Source organism: Euprymna scolopes, chromosome 7 (genome assembly GCF_053919585.1).
Source record: "Euprymna scolopes isolate OS-2025 chromosome 7, ASM5391958v1, whole genome shotgun sequence".
Taxonomy (NCBI): domain Eukaryota; kingdom Metazoa; phylum Mollusca; class Cephalopoda; order Sepiida; family Sepiolidae; genus Euprymna; species Euprymna scolopes.
Genome location: NC_136488.1, coordinates 135,024,162 through 135,045,370, shown reverse-complemented (window position 1 = coordinate 135,045,370; position 21,209 = coordinate 135,024,162). Strand labels below are relative to the sequence as shown.

Below are 21,209 nucleotides of genomic sequence, written 5' to 3'. Positions count from 1 at the left end.
CAAACAAGCGATCGAAGATACAAAGAGCTTGAAGAATAAAAACCTGCAAAATAACTGGATGCAACATAAATACTATTTCCAAAATAATTGGATTCAGCATTAAATAACCCGAAAAGGGTTGATATGCCGTAATACAAAGTAACCAAATCTTTCCAGATCTTTTTCTTTCTTTCTCTGAACTGCTTTCCTCCTAGCTACAGCCTTGGTCTTTTTAAGACTAAAGTTAATAAATATCTCCTGTCTTTGCGATATTCGTCTTTTGTTCTTGTTTTTTTTTTACATCAAGTGGCTTCATACATTGTTTAAAACAATAAAAAGTCATGTTTTCCAAGGCCTTCCTTTGTAAACTGAATGTGCTACCTTAACTATTTTAAATCTACTAACTCAAGAACAATCATCCATTCTTTCAACGTGACCATACAATCAAAGTCTCCTGTTCAACACACAGCTGCCTGTACTATCCAGATTTAATCTTCCTCTGAGCTAATCAGATCTAGGCCTATCTTTATGACTTGCATTGCACATTTATTATATCATTCTCATGTTATTTCTCTACATGCAACGCATGTCCTCAACCCTAACAAAGATGAACATAATAAACGTAACATACGACTGCAGCCGAGATTGAACTCCCTACACGAGTTTGTAGTGTAATTCAAATCTTGTCCATAGCTGAATACTTGATGCTTCGCCAGGGCTATAAAAAGTATTTTTTATTGTGACGTCATCACTAAATGAGTTGCCTACCACGACTTAAGAGAGGCCCATCTACTTTCAAGAGAAGGATAGACTGCGCCAGTTTCCCAATTTGGTATTTTACCTCGCGGTACATACAGCGCCTCGCCTTCCCAAATGGTCACCCATCTTGTACTCGCCAGACTCAATGTTGCTTAACTTCGGTGATCTGGCAAGAACCGGTGTGTCAACGCGATTGTGCCATATGAACATCATCATCATAATAGTAGTAGTAGTAGTAGTAATAATGATGATAGTAGTAGTAGTAATAATAATATACAGCGATCGTGTATTAGTACATACCTTATCACCCTCTACCCCTTTTTTAAAAGATGGGATCACCCAATGGCCAAAAATAGATCGGAAAAAGATTTTCTTTTAATTTCATCTGATATTACTGTTATGGCGAACATAAAACTTGAACTAAAATACATTTTCTTGTCTTTGGGCTAGGATGAAAGTGTGGTATCTGTTCTGTTCAAACATGCTACAATAATATCGAATAGGTACAATAATATCGTAGGGTTTGCATTTGTGTCGGACGTCCATAGAACAGAAATATGTCACAAACTTCTACAAAAGTTTGGAAGGTACAATGCTATAAGCAAATATATTCTGAAACTACAATAAGCCACGTAATTTAATAAGTATGTTTCAGCTTGAATACAGCTGGTTCAATATTATCGTGGGGTCTGCATTTGCATTAGATGTCCGTAGGGTGGAAGTATTTTATGCACAGCAAGTTATACAGGGTTAAAGCTTTTCAAGAAATCTAAAGACGCAATTGAAATTTTCCTTTGGTTCCATCTGGGGGTCACTAGGACAATTACAGGGCATTTTTTTTTTTAAATGCAACAAACTTTAAATTGGCAAATTGCAGATTTAGCAACTATCAGTTATTTTGAGTTTACCTTAGTTTGGCAATTCTTCATGAAGAGACTAACACCCTAGTAGTGTTTCCAAATTGCTAATGATATGATCAATTTACTAAGATAAACATTTGCTGAATGAATAATTTCACGAAATGAACCTGTCAACTGGCCACCCTGTTCATGCAATTTAATCTCATTAGATTATATTCTTTGGGTGTAAACTTTACTGAATTATCTCCCTTGAGCTCTTCACTAGGGAGAGAGTCTTTTCACCAAAAACGATGAAAGGAGACTTTCGAATATTGGGTGCAAGCAGATGCACCTGTGTCAATAAGACCGTCTTCCACTCTACACTCGATGTCTTTTTTTATTTTACTTTTTATTTTATTACATTTTCACCCGAAACAAGGCACATTGCCACTTTGGTGTAGGGGGCTACTATCAGGGGAAACAACTACTGGGGTACTATGTAGGGATTTGAGCAGCAAGATGTTGGTTCACGTTGCACTTGAACTTCTGCATGCCAGTACAGTTGGGGAAGCAGTGACCTGGAATGGAATTCCAAAGTCTAGCAGTTCTGGGGAAGAAATTACCGGAGTAGAAAGATCTTTTACATCAAGGGATCTCTACAGTGTGGGGGTGGGATTTTGCAGCTTGTCGGGTCTGTCGAGGGTGTTCACGTCGTGGGGGCACAAGTGCTTGCAGTTCATCAGAGCATTCACCCTTTTTTTTTATATATGACTTAGCAGAGCATAAAGGTCAAAAAAAAAAAAAAAATGGCCTTACCACACCTGCTTTAAGCAGTGACAAGTATAATTCTTGGAAAAAAGAAATGCAAATATGGAAATTTGCCACAGTAAATGGGCACCTATCATTGCACTAACATTGGAAGGGAAAGCGAGAGAAGCATTATTGGAATTAGATATTGACACACTAAATGCTGAAGATGGAATGGACAATTTATACCAAAAACTTAATACCTTCTTCTTAGAAGACGCCTACCAAGCAGCATTTAAAACGAAAACGGTGAAAGAACTCTCTCCCCGGTGAAGAGCTGATAAGGGAGACAACACAGTAAGGTTAACAAAGGGGGATATGTAAGGTCTAATGTCTACACTGATAAACCAGACACAATAGACCACTTATAAATTGTAAAAATTAATCTTTGGAATAAAGTACATATTTGTATAATAGAAATATTTTTCTGTGATTTATTTTAATTTAAAGTTCGACGCATCTAATTGAACCCAGTGAAGATGAAGTAGAAGAGCTGGCAGAGTTGAAGGTTTCAAAAGCAATGAAGCTAACCTTCATTAATAAAGAAGACCTGTCTAACTTCTGGTTGTCTCTTCAAGATGTGTATACCCTACTAAGTAAGAAGGCATCCACAATGCTCATTCAAGTTTAAATGGCGTCATGCTGGTACTTGACGGCTATGGCTCTACATGTATCTTTCTGCATGCAGGAATTCATTGTTGCTCATCATTTTTGATGTTTTCCAGGTGTTCAGACTGTCAACATGTTTCTCGTTGTCGTCCTCTGCTTCTTCTACACACGATCTTTCCTGTTATTCTTTGCTGGTTGTCAGAGAGTAATTTGATGACGATCAGGTACCACCTATCGATCATGTTACTCTTTATCGAGCGAGATGTTCTGATTCAGGACCCTATTTACCCTATTTCTTGAATAAGGTGTTTGATGTATTGCCATAGCTTTCGTTGCAGTTTGGTCCTGAATATGACCTTAAACTATATCTGATGGTGAGCCCCCAGCTTGCAGGCTTTGGTGGGGAGTGTGGAGCCACCCTTTAATTGCCATTTCTCCCAAGTCCACTCTGACCTGCGGTAGTAGTACCTGTTAGGGTCTCAACTATGGGTTAAATAGAAACCGACTTGAAAAAAACAAAAAAAACAAATATATTCTATTAAAAAATTTTTTTTCAAAATCACTGGATTTGGCATTAAATAACCTGAAAATGGTTGATATGCCATAAAACAAAAACAACCAAAAACAACCAAACTTTCTTTGCAGTTGTGCAGACAGTAGGTTGTAGTTTCTTTCTGCCTGAGCAATGCTCATACTGGGTGATTGTCCTGACTATTGTTCCCAGAAGTATCTTCTGCTCAGCATAACGAAATACAAAACCACAATCAGAATTATTTGTTTGTTTCCACATTGCATCAGTCACTTGCTTTCCATGACCTCCTGTTACCCTGATCAAGGGTTTCCTACAAACTAGCAGAGGGAAAGAGGCGTCTTACTTTTCCTTTGACAATAGTGCTGTTCCGCTACCCAAATGATGCTCATATAATACGCTAAACATACCTTTGCAGATGCAAATTATCTTACCTGGCAATCATTAAAATGAAGTTTAGAAATCGTCTTTATGTTAGAAACTATATTTATCTTGCTGTATCGAACAGGCCTGTCATGAAATCTTAACAGCAAGTGCATCATTTTCAGAAAAATTTTGGCTTTGATTTATAATTTTAGAAAAAAAAACCCATAAAACAATATATACAATTTTTTTGGTTGAAGTGCAGAGGATTATGAGTGTTGAGACACTCGGTATGGGGAGCCACGGAAACATTATTTTAAAACATAAATTATTAGAATATTTAAAAAAAATAATTTATTGAAATGTTTTTAAAATAATTCATTAGAATGTTTAAATAATAAATTATTGAAATATTTTTTTAAAATAATTTATAGGAATACTTTTTTAAATTTATAGGAATATTTTTTTAAATAATTCATTGGAATATTTTTTTAAATAATTTATTGGAATATTTTATGAAATATATTGAAATATTTTAAAACAATTTATTGGAATATTTAAAACAAATAATTTATTGGAATATTTTAGAAATAATTCGTAGGAATATATTTTAAATAATTTATTGGAATATTTTTAAAAATTTATTGGAATATTTTAAAAAATTTATTGGAATATTTTAAAAAATTTATTGGAATATTTTAAAAAATTTATTAGAAAATTTTTAAAAATTTATTGGAATATTTAAAAAAAAAATCTTTCGGAATGTCTTAAATATAATACATTAGACTATTTAAAAATAGTTTATTGAAATGTTTTTAAAATAATTTATTGGAATATTTTTTTTAAATAATTAATTGCAATGTTTTAAAAAGTAAATTATTGAAATGTTTTTAAAATAATTTATTGGAATATTTTTTTTAAATAATTAATTGCAATGTTTTAAAAAGTAAATTATTTAAATGTTTTATAAAATAATTTATTGAAATGTTTTAAAAATAATTCATTAGAATGCTAAAAAATAAATTATTCGGATATTTTAAAAAATAATTTATTGGAATGTTTTAAAAAACAATTCATTGTGGAATATTTAAAAAATAGTTTATTGGAATGTTTTAAAAATAATTGATTGGAATTTAAAAAAAATAATTTATAGCGACATTTAAAAAACGTAATTTTAAAAAATGTTTTAAATATAATTTATTTAAATATTTTTAAAAAAGTTTATTAGAATGTTTTTAAATAATTTATTGGAACATTTAAAAAAATAATTTATATGAATATGTTTAATAATAATTCATTGGAATATTTTTAAAAATAATTTAATGGAATATTTTACAAAATTATTTTTTTGAGTCGAATGTTAACAGATACCTGATGAGCCATCCTCTTGAATAATAAATTTTTCTTAAGTAATCTTTTGTCCATCCAACCCATTGTTTCCAGTTCTCTTTTGGAGGTCATCATCATCTGGCAATTTCTTTAACCTTTATTCTTTGAGTTCCCAATGTACCTTGATAAATGGTAATCTGTTTGTAGAAAAAAAATGAGATAAATAAATAAATAGGAATAAAAAATAATATCAACTATGAAAAATATTTGCTACAAATGCGTGTTCTGAAGGTACAAAATTAACTTAAAATCAAGGAGAGGGGACAATACAAAACCCAAATTGACTGAAAGAAAATTGGTTATAGTAAAAATTGTTTGCTCTTTTTGATTTCCGGTTTCTTTCTCTGCAAATGAGACAATGGTGACAAGCAAGATATGGTCCTTTCTGATTAATGATTTTTTTCATCTCATATAACGTGAAGTCCCTTCCCTCCTTCCTAAAAAACTGGTAAAACCTGCTCCTGGTAAAACTGGCTCTCCTGTCTGCTTGGCCATGTCTAATTAATCAGCTAAATGGACAACAGAAGCCGGAAGTCAAAAAGGGCAGACAGCTTTGACTATAACCACACAATTCTTCCTAGTCAAAAAAATAAAATGTTTAATTGCACCAAAAATGGCGCCATTTGCTCTTTTTTTTTTTCTCATCTGAGAATTAACACAATGTTTGATTTCTATTCAGGTACGAATGAACAAATTCCAGAGAAGATTCTATTGAAACTGGAACAAATGTGTTTGTTCATTCATGATAACCTTGAAGGTAAATCTCAGCTTTCCACAAAGCAAATCATAGATTGGCTGCCACAAGTTTTTGCTGACCAAGACAATTGCTGGACTCAAGTTCTACTTGCACTTACTGACCTCTACATCATGAGCAAAATGCGGTTAGTTTGTTTTTCTTCTTCTTCTAAAATATTCAGTTAAAAAAATGTACCCGACTTCTGAGACGAAATGCGACCTAACATTGATGGTTTTTGTTTTCCTATTTCCTTTTGCAAAAATTAATTATGTTCTGCAAAAACCAAAAACAAAAAACAACCCCCCCTCTTTTCGTTCTTCCCATTTCACCTTTTTCTTTCTATCTCTCCCACTTCCTGACTTGTTTCCTAATTTAAAGTGTGCCAAGCATTAATATTGTAACCCTTGTCTCTCTCCCAAACTCATTCATGTTCTGCAAGGCAGGAAACAAAAATGATAAAATCCACTATAAAACAACCAAACCAAACATTACAAACAACGATTGAAGATACAAGGAGCTTGAAGAATAAAGACCTTCTACAAAATAAATGGATGCAACATAAATACTATTTCCAAAATAACTGGATTTGGCATTAATAACCCCAAAGGGTTGATATGCCATAAAACAACCAAACCAAACTCTACCAATAAATATTTGAAGATATAAAGGACTTGAAGTGTAAAAATTGTCTCCAAAATAAATAATCCGAAAAGGGTTGATATGCCGTTTCTGATGTAATCCTTTATCAATATTTTTTATTAGGCAAAAACGGGGTTTCGTGATTCACCTAAAGTTTTGGTGTGCTGCTACACTATAATCACGAAATTCAAAATTTTTAGTATTTGGTTTGGTTGTTTGTGTCTTACGGCCTATCAACGCTTTTCGAGTTATGGTGTTTGGTTTAGTTGTTTTGTAGAGGAATATTATTGTTTTAGTTTTTAACTTTGCAGAACATGATTGAGTTTTGCAAAGCGAAGGAAGGAACAATAACATCATTGTTTGGTGAATTTTAGGTCAAAAAACCGGTATCGTCAGACAGCCTGATCTTGTAATACCAAAATTCTCATGGCAATCATAGTGATAGTAATCAAATTTTGTTTATTCTCTTCATTGTTTTCAATCTTCTCATAATATTTTTCATCATTCAACTGACAATCTATCCATATCATTAACCCTTGGGTAGCTTTTAGCCTTGATAATTTATCGAGGAGGCAGACAGTTATCAGCAAATGGTTTCCCCGCCTTCTGCTGAATGTGTCCGATGCTCATTTACTTTTTTATTGAATAAAGCGGAACAGATATTCTTGATTCTCTGCATGACAGTATGCTAGCCTGCCCACAGGTTCACTTTCAATTTGCTTAACATTGATGATATTCTTAAAATTGGTATCTCAGCGTGATTATAACTGTATACTAGGTATGCGATGCCTCCTTTCAGTATCAAAAGATAATGGATACTCCCCCCCCTGTAATTGTGAGGCAAGAGTTGCACAATCCTCGACCATACATCTCCTGAATCGCTTGAGTCCAGTGGTAAGAAGAAATGCTAGACGATTGGAAACAATGCCAAGATAAGCGGAGAGCACATTCAGCACCTGGGATTCCCAAATAGTCACCCATTTTAGTACTGGCCAGGTTAAACATTGCTTAACTTCAATGATCCAGTGTGTCAACATGAATTATGGCGTAGGCATAGTTATACAAAATTGAAATTAAATGCAATGGCTTCCACTGTTGTCAGATCACTCACACAAACATTCAACTCTGAATCTTAAAGCCATGAATTTGCTCTGACTCCCAACTTCTTAAGCCATGAATTTGCCCTGACACCCAACTGCTTAGACCATGATTATACCCTGACTCCCGACTTCTTAAGCCATGAATTTTCCCAAAATCCCAACTCCCAACTCCTTAAACTATGAATTTTCCTTGAATCCTGACTCCTGACTCATTCATTAAGCCATGAATTTATTTTGACTCCAACTTCTTAAGCCATAAATCTGCCCTAACTCCCAACTCCTTAAGCCATGAATTTGCTTTGAGTCTCAACCCCTAAAGCCATGAATTTACTCTGACTCGCAACTTCTTAAGGCATGAATTTACCCTGACTCTTGACTCCTTAAGCCATGAATTTTCCTTGAAACCTGACTTGTTAAGCCATGAATTTATTTTGATTCTTGACTCTTAAAGTCATGACATGCTAACTGGCATGAAAATAAAAACCAGTAAGATGGTATCTGATTATAAATTTTCCTAGTGTCTGTCTGTCTGTGTCTGACACGTTTTATCTCAGCCTAGAGGCAATCCACCCAGGCAAGTAAGGTACTGAAATGAAGCTTATGACCCAGCGGATGTTTTAGTGATATTTATATCCATGTTTGGTGTATGGAAATTCAAAAAAAATGCAAAAAAAAAAAACGATTTACTAAACAATGTTTTATTTACTGGCTATTTTTCTGGTATTCACCGGGAGTTATTATCTCCCTTAGTAAGTTCGATTTACTGTCTGTGTGCGTGTGACGCAGTTTATCTCAGCCTAGAGGCAACCCACCCAGGCAAGTAAGGTACCGAAATGAAGCTTATAACCCAGCGGATGTTTTAATGATATTTATATCCATTTTGGTGCATGGAAATGCAAAAAAAAAAAAAAAAATGCAGAAAAATAACGATTTACTAAACGTTTTATTTACTGGATATTTTCAGCTGGGCAAACTTGGATTCTTGTAATTTAAAATAAGTAAAACATTTTTTATTAGATTTTTTTTTTTTTTTATGTTTCTGAATTTTTGGGATGAGGATTGATAATCTGGATTATTTAGACTACTGTTCTTATCTTGAATGTTGTTCTGTGACAATCAAGCTCAAGATGGATCCGAATAATCCAAATACTACATGTACTGATCATATTATAATCCTTTTTTTTTTTATTGTGATCATTTATTAAAGTGTGATTCCTTTTATTTTCAGGAACAGAGCGACTCCAACAACTCAGAAGATAATAAGCATCATCAATCCCCATTTGATGTTTCAACAATTTCTTGAATCTCTTGCTTACGACTCTTCTGTCTTGCTGGATTTGTTGACCTCACCGGAAACCTGTTTTCTCCTTTATTTTCTCAAATATCTCAAACTTTTATCCCAAGAATGGCATCTATTTAAAGAGTTACATCAAGAGGCCGGCATGAATTTCAGAAATGAGACGGCATCTCAAGTTTATGATGAAGATGATTGTGATCTGATGACCAAGACTCAGCCTCGAGATGGATCTGCTTATGGAACCATAGAAGGAACTGAGGCGCAAAGTATAAAGAATTGTTTGGTGAAACCTGAAGACTCTTTTTCGCATTCGAGGCTAAAGACTATAAAAGATTCCGAGCCTTTTAAAAGTGAGATTGTTAAAGATTTGGTAGATTGCAATGTCAACAGTCCAGAAAACATCTCATACGATAACTATCAGTGTACTAGAAAAGAAGATGAAGATATCTCTTTTAAGATTGGCGCTAAGGATAATGATTCTGCTATAGAAACGCTTCCTTCAATTTCAGATTGGCCAATGGATGACTGCGATTCTGACAAACCTGGCCAAGGTCTACCGTACAACGATTCACTTCAAATACAATCGGAACCGTTGACTGGGAAGACTATGTTCACAGATGGCCAGGGTAACAACAACAATGAAGTTTCTCATCTGCTAAAGCAAGAAACTGACGACAAAGAGATGAAGCTGATGAGTGAAACGTCTAAAAGCTCTCAAGTGAAAGGAATTGGTCTTGCTAGCATTCAGGTTTATGCAAATAATTCAAGTGGCAGCAGTGAAGATGAATACTACGAAAACTTTGTCGGAATGAACAGAGTAGAAAACTACAGTCATACTTCTGTATGCAAAAATGTTTCAGATACAGAAGAATTTGATAATTTCATGCACAGAGAAGCTGAAAAGAGCCAAAATTCAAGAGAAAGAAAATCTCCCGAACAATTTGATACGAATACATTTATTGAGTCTAGTCCTCGTGTTACTATGGTAACAAGCAGCATTTCGACTCTCGATTGTGCGATGCTGTGTCTTGGCAGGTTATTGCAACTTTTGAATCGTCTCAGTCGATCATGTGTTTTCCCATACAACTCGCAGCCCTTAGTTAACGCTCTGGAGGCCTGTATGGCTCTCTATGAGAATTAAGTAACGAACAAATTCTTTTTGTTGAACATACGGGTAATTTGTAGATTAACGCCATCGGCTAAATCACTCCATTCTTCCAAAAAAAAAAAAAAAAAAAAGAAAAAAAAAGATTCGACTTTTTTAGTTGGTTATATGTGAATACAATAAAAACCTGTCCGAAAGAAAAAGATCTAAAAAAAAAAAAAAAAATACAATCGTATTAGAATTTAGTGTTGGTGATCAGTTTTGTATATAATATTTTTTAGGCAGTTACTTGTGATCACCCTAAAGAAACTTCTCAGAAAGAAAAAAAAAATGTTACACTCATTTTAGAATTTTAAATAGGGGATCAATTTCGAATATAAATTTAATGTTGAATGATCTTCCGTTTTGGGGCCATTCTAACTTTTTAGAGCTGTTAACTAATTTTTTATCATAACCCTAAATCTGACTGGCAAGGTTGTAAAACCACATGTAATTGCCTAAAAAAAAAAGTAAATTTTAACCCCCCCCCCAACTTAAAAAATAAAATACAACTCACAGAATTTTTCTACCCTAGCAGAAAAAAAAAAAGAAAGTAAGGATCATTTTACATTAAATTTATAACCAGTAGTGTTTCTTGACGTCTTACAGGCAAGAAAACAGGAAGACTGATATCCCTCTTCCAAAAAGGTTGTATGTATTGTCTCTTTCTTTCTTTCTACATAGTCATTTGTCTTTTTTGTGCACAGTCCTTGTTCTTATCCTTGTCTACCTCTCTCCCTTTCTTCTCTGCTTTACATTCAGCTTTCCTTCCTTCAATTTTAGCAAGATTGATTTTTTTTCTTATCTTTCTTCATTCAATTTTAGGAGTCCTGAGACTTGTGTCTAGTCAACACAAACCAACGGCAATACCAATTCCTCCTCTTATATAGTCAACTTTGTTTTCTACTTTGTTCTTCTCCCTATATTTACATCCATCCATCTCTCTCATGCTCTCTCTCTCTCTCTCTCTCTCTCTCTCTCTCATGCTCTCTCTCTCTCTCTCTCATGCTCTCTCTCATGCTCTCTCTCTCTCTCTCATGCTCTCTCTCTCTCTCTCATGCTCTCTCTCTCTCTCTCTGAAGTCTTCTACCTAATCAACACTGACTAAAAATAAAGAAATCTCTTATACTGAACTCCTCTTAGCATTTTCTTGACTTCCTTAGCTTTGTGGCTATGAGCTGATCAGGATCTTGTATTTATTTGCTTCCCCACTGAGCAAATTAGGCACAAGGCTGTTTTTTAATGTGGGGAGGAAAATCAGCTCCCCCAAAGGGGCACTCTGGCAGGGTCCCAAAATAGCAATTGTCTGATATGAAGGGTTTCCCCCACATTGACCATAACTGATTACTTTTCTTGCTCCTGACCCGTCTGATTGCGTTCTTTTCTTCCTCCAATTCTAGCAGTCACATGGCTCATTTTTTTCATTCAACTTTGGCAGTATATAATCCACACAACGAAAGAAAATCCGGTATAAAGAGTCCCACTTATTATATAGCCAGATAAAATCCGACCTTGTGTCTAAGTCTTCCCTCACGGGGAGGCAAATAAAGAGGGACTTGAAAGGACTTTTTAATGTGTCGAAATGAACTTTGGCATTTCACATTGTAACTTCAACCAGATTGTTTCATTTTATTTTGATTTATTCTTCTTTTAATCTACATAATGTATGGAAATTGGACTCCCAGGTGACATTAGATAGCCCTGCTGGTTTATATATAAATATGCATTTGCATGTGGAGTGCTGCATCAAAACATGAAAAAGGCTCCAGACTTGACAGCTGCTTTATTCATTGTTATTTCCAATCGATTTCATCGATTTTTAATATTTAATCCTGATTAATATTTTATTTTTGATTAGCCATCATAAATTATGGAAGATGGAGGAGATTCTACCCTCACAGTAAGAAGTTCTTGTACTGTCACACCGGAGACAAATTTAATAACACAATTTTATTTCCCGCTAATCACTGTTTTGTTGGTTCTTACTGACCTTTTTTCATTTTTGATAAGCGACTGACATACCTTCAACTAAAGAAAGAAAGAAAGGCATTTTGTACTTGTTCCTGTTGCGCAATTGGTTAGCATACGCCTAGAGCAGTGGTTCTCAACTAGCGTGCTGTGATGCATTGATTTACTGCAAAATGATTATTGTGCCAAAAACCGGTTATAAGTCGAAGTTGCAAGTTGTTATATGTGTAAAATCACCTTTCATATCATCATTATAAACAGTTGTTTGTATTAATAAACAAGTTGGACGGCCAGCGTCATATAATACGCTTAAACACAATATTTTAATTCATGCAGATTGCGTATGTATTATTATAGATTCAGTCCTTTATTGAATATTATATATTATGAGGATTCTTTTGCCCGGCAGACTAATTCGCCAAAAAAAAAAAAAAAATTTTTTTAAATAGTAACGATAATGTCGTTCATCAAATTTTGTCTGTTTACAATGTCATGTCAGTTGATATATATGGGCTTGACAATGAATACTCTGAAAAAAATCACTTCTGATTAATGTTTAGTTTTAAAATATGCAAACAAAAAAAATGATTTGTGGCGATTTTAAATGGCACCCCTTTTTTTTTTATTATTTATCATAAATTGAGTTCATTATTATGAAAAAAATAAAAATAAAATGGTGAGGTACACTCAGGCTTGAACACGGAATCATTTGATCTGTAATCGAATGCTCTACCACTGAGCTATGTTTTCAAATGTCTTTTTTTTTTCTTTTTTCTTTTTTTTCTTCTTTTTTTCTTTTTTTTTCTTTTTCTTTTTTTTCTTTTTTTTTTCTTTTTCTTTTTTTTTTCTTTTTCTTTTTTTTTTCTTTTTCTTTCTTTTTTTTTCTTTTTCTTCTTTTTTTTTCTTTTTTTTTACATAGGCGTCACCACTTATCAAGGCCTATAGGCCACTCAAGGATAAGGGTTAAAGAGTGTACAATAGTCAAAAGGACAATATAGTAATCGATAGTAATGGAAGTTCGGTAAATTTGTTAACTTAAGTGGAACGGCTCATCAGAAACTTGTTCACGTTGGACTTGAAGACAACCATATTATAGACAGCTGGAAAGCAGGAAAACGGAAGACAATTCCACAGGCGTGCAGTTCTAAGAAAGAAGCTTTGATCATGGAATCTATGTTTAGGTTTAGGCACAGATAAAGAGTGGGGGGAATTTTTGATTGTGTTTTCAGCTAGTCAAATGTTTCTTGTGAAAGTTTGGCGAGGGGGGACCATAGATTGAAGCTCAGTCGAACACTTTCCATGAAAATAACGACAAAGCAGAGACAAACTCGCAACATCTCTTCTGTGAGGTAGAGGTTGCAGCGAAGAGAAAAGGACATCTCCCACTAGGCCACAAAGTCTATTTGAACCCTATCAAGGCAGGACAAGTCCTTTCTAGCAGCTCCTGCCCATATGTGGCAACAGTATTCGATCCTTGGACGTATCTGGCTCTTATATAGATAGAGAATTACATCAACAGTGAGATATCTACTGGATTGATAGAAAGATCCCACCATTTTTCCAGTGGCCTTGGCAACAGATTTGATGTACATTTTCCATTTAAGATCAGGAGTAAAGGTCAAGCCAAGAAGCCTGTCAAAACTTGAGGCCTCCCCAAGACGAGAGCCATTAATTTTAATTGATGCCAGATGGGGATCAGAACTACAAATTTGTTTTTTTCTAAGAAGAAATTATTTGTTGAGATTTTATTATCTCCCTTGCCGATGCAATCTAATATAATTCCCTGTAAAAATTATTTTTTATTTATAAGAAAGAAAGACTATGTTTAGGATCAGATTTTTTTTTTTTTGATTTTTGATACTTATCGGACGAATTTCTGTACAAAACATATCTAAGAACACCTGCGCTGTTGCTGATTGAATATAAAAAATAAAGTTGGGACCCTAACAGGTACTACCACTCTGGGTCAGAGTGGACCTGGGAGCAATGGCAATTAAAGGGTGGCTCCACACTCCCCAAGGCACCGCAAGGTGGGGCTTCACCATTGGATATAGTTTTAGGTCATATCCAGGACCGAATAAAAATGAATTTACACTTTTAGAGCATATACAACTTTATTAAACATTCCAAGATCACAGAAGTATTCACTTAATTCACATTCCTATTGTTTTATTGCTGCGTCTTACACGTGTTTCATTGAATGGTATGAATATATCAAAACAAATCATCAGAGACATATGAGTTCATCACAAAAATTTTTTTTTCTTCCTCGGATTGAAAAGGATAATGTTAAAATTGGATACTTAATTGGAAACTCTTAATATTTAGCGGATAAATTTAACCGAGGTTTTCTGAGTGAATTATTATTTTTCAAAACATAAATATGCAAATCTCGTAATATTGATTCAAATTTGTACGGACTTAATCTCCTCATGCAGTCTGAATAAATGTACACATTTTTCATATTTGGTAAGTGTTGATATTTTTCTATAATAGGTAAGACTTTTTTTTAGTTTCTTTTTAAGATTTTGTGTTTTTTTTATGCTTTCACTTATGGTTTCTGAAAGATTGTAATTTATTTTAACATTATTTATCCTTTGCAATCCAAGGAACAAAAAATGTGTAATTTTCCTGATCAATTGATGTAAGTCTTTGATGATTTGTTTTGGTATATTCATACCATCCAATGAAACACGTGTAAGACACAGCAATAAAACAATATGAATGTGAATTAAGTAAATAGTTCTGTGGCTTTGGAATGCTTAATAAAGTTATATATAAATCCCCAAAACAGTGTTTCATGGTAAACAACTGATGATCCCTTAGAAAATAAATTATTACTGGTACTATAGTGAATTCAAGAGAGTAAGTTGATGCAGGGATTGCAGATGATTGAATGACTTGCTGATTAAATATTTTTTTTAATGAATTATAAAAATAATTTTTTTTGTATAGTTTTAAATTTTAAAAACTTCCAAGACTATATATATATATATGTAAAATAAAAATTACAATAAGTTTACCAAGGTAATCAAAATGGTAAACTTAAAATATATTATAAATATTAAAGAGTTAATATTTACAAGTAAAATAAACTCAGCCAGATGTAAAAGCTCAATAAAACCGAAAAGGAAATAGAGCTTATAATATGAACAAATGATTAATAAAACATGTTAATATATATATATATATATATATATATATTTGTATGTTGAGTTTAACAGTGGCCTGCTGGATCAGAACAAAAAAAGACTTCAGATTTGAGAGTAATTTTATTTATTCATTCAAAACATATTTTACCAATTGAAATAATTTCCTTAAAAAGTTAAAAAAAAAAAAAAAAAAAAAAAAATGAGTTGAAAATTCAAACATTTGTACATAAAATTGTAGAAACTACATTATCTATCATGGAAACCAAATTATTATATCACTAACTGAAGTTTACACACGGTCATCATCATATCATATATCAGTGGCTAAGTGGTTTAACGACATGAGCAGATGTGCCAAGTTCGAATCCAATTCATTCCACAGAAACACTATCATCAAATCCTCACTTGACCTTGTGTCAAAACTTCTGGAAAGGAGGTAAATAAATAAATAAATACAGTCCATCAAATCTCAGTCAGTACAAGTTGGTTCATCAATGCAGTCACTGATGATGTGTTCTACTGTCTGTCTAGAATTTCCACAAGGCTTGTTTCTTTTCAACTTTTGCTCTTGCTTGGTTCAGGGTCACCTGGTCCTTCTTTGTTTGATCTGTATCATGTAGGAGATATTCTCTGAGTTATTCCAATAATTCCATCTTTCAATGCAGTAGTTCTGTGATCGTACATGTTCAAGGCTCTTTTTGGTCATGAAATTTTTTTCTTTTATTTCAATCTACCACTTGGCTGTCCATAGCCAGATACGGGGTGTCTTCTGTTGGTTTCTTGTTTGTGTTTTTGGATTCTCACACGGCCATCCCTTATGGCATGGGGTGAGAAATTATATAATCTTTAAAAAGTTACTTTCCTTTGATAATTATTATTATTTTGTTTTTGCCTGAGGTGGCCCTACTGAGGAATGCCAACAATTTTTGTTCAGTCAGTGTTTTTCATCTAGGGCTTTTCAAATTTCACTTTCTAGACCTTGCATATAATATTCCTGCTGTGGAATGGAGATAAATAAAATGTAGCATGAGCTGTGTATATATCTAGCACTGCCCGGGATTTTTTTTTTTTTTTTTTTTTTTTTTTTTTTTACGTATCTGCTTTGATAATTTTTTTTATTTTTCTTCCTTAAGTTATTGTTAGAAAATAGTAAAATTTCTCTAAAAATAAATCGGTAACTGAGTATACGTTCGTCATCATATTTGGTTTGACAACCATTTTACATGCTCGCATGTGTAGAACCTGTCTGTGGTCAGGTCTTTATTCATTCCTCTTTCTCTCTCTCTCTTTATCTTTACTACAAACTCTCTTTCACAGATGTGATGTTACTAGTCTCAGTGTTTTTTATAAATACTATTATAACATGTGTTCTTCAGAATTGTCTGATCTATTCCCTGCTTCCGTTGTTCCAGCTCATTTGACTCGTTGGTCTAGTGGTCTCCATCAATTCATTGTTCTAATAGCTCGCTATAATACATCTTATTCCAGTAGCTTCATTCCAAGATCTGCTAGTTTTTTTTTTTTTTTTTTTTTTTTTTTTACAAAGGAGTCACCACTTATCAAGTCCAGAAGCCACTAGAGGATAAGGGTTAATGAGTGTACAGTAGATAAAGGGAACATGCAGTAATCGTTAGTAGCGCAAATTTGGTAAATTGGATTACTTAAGGAGATGGCTCATCAAGAATTTGTTCACGTTGGACTTGAAGACAACCATATTGTAGTCAGTTGGAAAGCAGGAAAATGAAACAGAGTTCCACAGGTGTGCAGTTCTATAAAGGAAGCTTTGTTCATGGAATCTACATTTAGGTTTAGGCATAGATAAAGAGTGGGGGAAATTATTGGTAGTGGTTACAATTAGACCCGTGTTTTTAGTGAAAGTCAGGGCAGGGAGTACCATAGATTGGAGCTCAAATGAGCACTTGCCATAAAAAATAATGATAAAGCAGAGACAGGCTCGCAACGTCTCCTCTGTGGAAAAGAGGTTGCAGGGAAGAGAAAAGATTGTAGAACTCTCTTCCTGCTGACTGTTTTTCTCCTACCTTCAGCCTTGTAATCATCGTCTTTGCGATAATCATCTTTCGATCTTTTTAGCTCCTTAGATCAACAGGCTTCATGCCTTGTCTTGAGCAATTTCCATTAAAAAACTATTTTTATCATTTTCTTCCATGTTTTCTTTGGCCTTTCCTTATAAACTAAACTTGCTACTTCAACTGGTCTACATCTACTAAACCAAAAACTTTCATCCATTTTTTTTCCCAACACAATCATATCAACAGAGTCACCTATTTTGCATGCATCTCCTTATCCTGTCTCTGAGTTACTGAATAACTTCATTCAAGAAATCATTCCGATCATTCTGCCTGTGTCAATGTAGTAGTTCTGTGATTGCAGGGTCATGGCTCATCTTTGGCCATGAAACTCCTTCCTGATTTCAATCTTTGGCTGTCTGTGGCCAGATAGGAGATATCTTCTGTTGGTTTCCTGTTTGTGTTTTTAGATTCTCACATCATGGTGATCCTTTCAGATATGGGGTGCAAAATTATAACTATAATCTAAAAAAAACTTACCTCCCTTTGATTATTATTTTATTTTTATTTTTTTGCCTGAAGCAACCTTACTGGGGAATGCTGACAGTTTTTCGTTCAGCCAAAGTGTTTTTCCTCTTGAGCACTGGCTTTTCAAATCTCATTTTCTAGACCTTGTGTATAATCTTCCCGCTATGAGATGGAGATATAAAAAAAAATGTAGCATAAGCCTTTTATACCCGGCACTGTCCAGGATTTCTTTTAACGTAGCCGTGCCATCTAGTAAACCTCTTCTGCACACATCTTGATTTAATCTTCCTAAGTAGAAATATTTTTTTATTTTACTTGATTTGATCAAATAACATTTTTAAGGAAAAAGATTAAGAAATTTATTAGAATTTATATTTAATTTGATGTAATCTAATAAGAAAAAAGAGAAAAGAAATTGACAGCACTCCCACCACATTCATGTTATTAGCGCTTCCTAATTCCGATGTGTTCTTTTCGTTTACCAAACACTTGACTCATTCTCCTCCACTATTTGTCCTTTTTATCGCAACAACTTCTCTCATATACAAATTATATTTTGACCCCTCCCCCTTATGGTCTTTAAATCACATCAAATAGATCTTACATCTCTAGTGCTTTATACACGGCCAGACTGAACTAACCCTCACTACACAGCCAGACTGAACTAATTCTCACTATACAGCCAAACCGGACTAATTCTCACTATATGGTAATACATGAGGACTTTTGTCTGCTGTGTTACCGCCTTTAACTAAGCCATCTTCCTTAGTCAACCTGGTCTTGCTTGCACAGCTCTCTCTCCAACAAACCATATTGATACCAGGCTTAGTGTGGAACGCACACCAGGATTCCTGTATTCACATTGTTCATTGTTTCTTAAGATTATTTATAGTTAATCGACACAGATCCAAAACATGAAAATCCAGATTGATTTAAAAGAAAATAAAAAAAAAAATAAAAAACAAGTTAGATTTAAAAACACAGTAGTGACAATCCCACAAAGAACTGTTCATGTTTCATGAGACGGTATGCTTCAGGAATCTAATTTTTGTTTTTTAGAAAACCCAAGGCATTTCCAACTTGAAATTTTTAGTTCAAAATACAATTTTTTTCTACTTCCGAGATGTTCAAAAACCGAGGTTTGGCTATATTATCTGATTTTTTTAATTCATTTTTTATTCATTTTTTAATTTTTTATTTATTTTTTAATTTTTTATTCATTTTTTAATTTTTTATTCATTTTTTAATTTTTTATTCATTTTTTAATTTTTTATTCATTTTTTAATTTTTTATTCATTTTTTAATTTTTTATTCATTTTTTAATTTTTAATTTATTTTTTAAAAAATGATTTATAAAAAGTAATTTGATTCTTTTGCATATCTACTCCAACTCCTCCTCCAACCCCTCTTACCACTTCCTGTTCTCCTCTCTATCCTTTGGGTCATACGAATTCAAATGAAATGGGGGTGGGGTGGGGGAAGAACAGAGCAAAACCCTCATAAAAGCCAGATATTGCTGTATTAACTAAAAATACCTGCATCAAGTAGGCGGAGTGATAAGCTATGAAATATGAGTATGATTATTTATTTTATTCTTTCTCGTGTGTCGCCACTTATCAAGGCCATAAAGCCACTCGAGGATGAGGGTCAAATAAGTGTCAGGTGGACTGAAAGACAACACCATGATGATTGGTAATGATAGCGGTGATTGGGCTTTAAAACGACCTCGTAGTCAGCTGGGAAGTATTACTGCGGTATTGTGTTCCCTATGAAGTGGAAAAAAAATCGTTAGATCTTTCTAACATTTTCTCTTCCTTTCATACTAACCTGTCCCACCACCGTCTCTCTTTCTCTCTCTCTTCTCCTCTGCCCCCCCAGTCTCTCTCTCTCTTCTCCTCTGCTCCCCCTTTCTCTCTCTCTTCCTCTTCTCCTCTGCCCCCCCGTCTATCTCTCTTCCTTTTCTCCTCTGCCCCCTGTCTCTCTCTCTCTCTTTCTCTTCCTTTTCTCCTCTGCCCCCCCGTCTCTCTCTCTCTTTCTCTCTTCCTCTTCTCCTCTGCCACCCCTTCTCTCTCTCTCTTCCTCTTCTCCTCTGCTCCCCCGTCTCTCTCTCTCTTCCTCTTCTCTGCTCCCCCCGTCTCTCTCTCTCTCTCTCTCAGGTCATACTGATAGTTTTCTGTCCTGCAAGGAAACTCTATGAACGACTAGTTCTCTCTATCATCTTAACCGTGCTGGTTCAGAAAAAAAGAAAAGGTGCAAAACTCGGATATGGGTTTATGAGTGAACTTCCGGTCAAAATACTTTCTGCTTTATTTAAGAGAAGGGTTTTTTCTCATCAAATGTAAATGTAAATTGCGATATAATTAAAAAGAAATCATTTCTTTTTGTTGTCATTGTTTCATTCTATCTTTTTTATGATTTGATAAAATGACTAACAAGATCAATATATTTTTTTTTTTTGAGAATTACAAAATGTTATTAATTAATAAATAAAGATGAAACATCATGAAAAAATAATATTTAAAGTTCTTTTGTTTTTTTTTGTTTTTTTAATAATTACAGGAAAGATTCGGTTTTCCATGTTAATATCTTGTAAAATGAACGCTTAATAATGATTATCGAAAATCCATTTTTAACTTTTGGACAAAAGTTTATAATTGTAGCCATATTAACTGCTATACAATCTGCAGAAGAGGAATTTAGAGTATCAATTCAGATTCTGACCTTCTAAATAAAAAAGGATATATCTATAATATAAAATGCACAATGTGTGTGTGTATGTCTGCCAAAAACTTTCGACACATGCGGGGGATCCTGATGAGATCGGTATCGTTTTGAAGCTGAACATCTCGGATGACAAATATCGAAAAATTGGCCAAAAGCATTAATTCCTTCATCCTTAACTTGGCCGTTTTTTACAAGGAGGAGTTGCTTTTATCATCGACATTTTTGCAAGTTATCTCCTCCTTTCAGTTGACTAGCCTTAATTCTAGTACTTGCGACTTCTGGTTGCGCAATGGACGCATCAGCTAAGACGTTAGGGTTTTTTTGCCCCCTTTCCCTCCTTCACGTTACTGCCTACTACTACTTTTTTTTTTTTTTTTTTTTTAAATTTTTTTTAACGCCTCTCTTCACCCAAACTGCCTACTGTTGTTTTGATCCCTCCCCCGCTACTACCACTTATTTTTGAACCCTCTCCCCCTGGGGTTCCTTACTACACAACCTTAACACATCCGGGCAACATTGGGTGCCCCTACTAGTATATATATATATAAAACTCTGTGGACCTTGCTTGCTTGCGTCTTTTCTCCAACGATCAGGTGATTCCATCTTTTATAACAGAGATG

The 21,209-nt window shown here is 34.0% G+C and overlaps 1 protein-coding gene across 3 annotated transcripts in view; it reads left to right on the top strand.

Annotated features, from left to right (window-relative positions):
• LOC145279979 (uncharacterized) overlaps positions 1 to 12,844 on the top strand; it is a 45,347-nt gene extending 32,503 nt beyond the window's left edge. For all 3 annotated transcript variants that reach the window (XM_080131571.1, XM_080131572.1, XM_080131573.1), the window contains exons 5-6: positions 5,954 to 6,155; positions 8,978 to 12,844. In XM_080131571.1, the coding sequence (XP_079987697.1) occupies positions 5,954 to 6,155; positions 8,978 to 10,187 (1,412 nt within the window). In that variant the 3' untranslated portion in view covers positions 10,188 to 12,844. The remainder of the gene's footprint in view (positions 1 to 5,953; positions 6,156 to 8,977) is intronic.
• Positions 12,845 to 21,209: the final 8,365 nt, after the last annotated feature.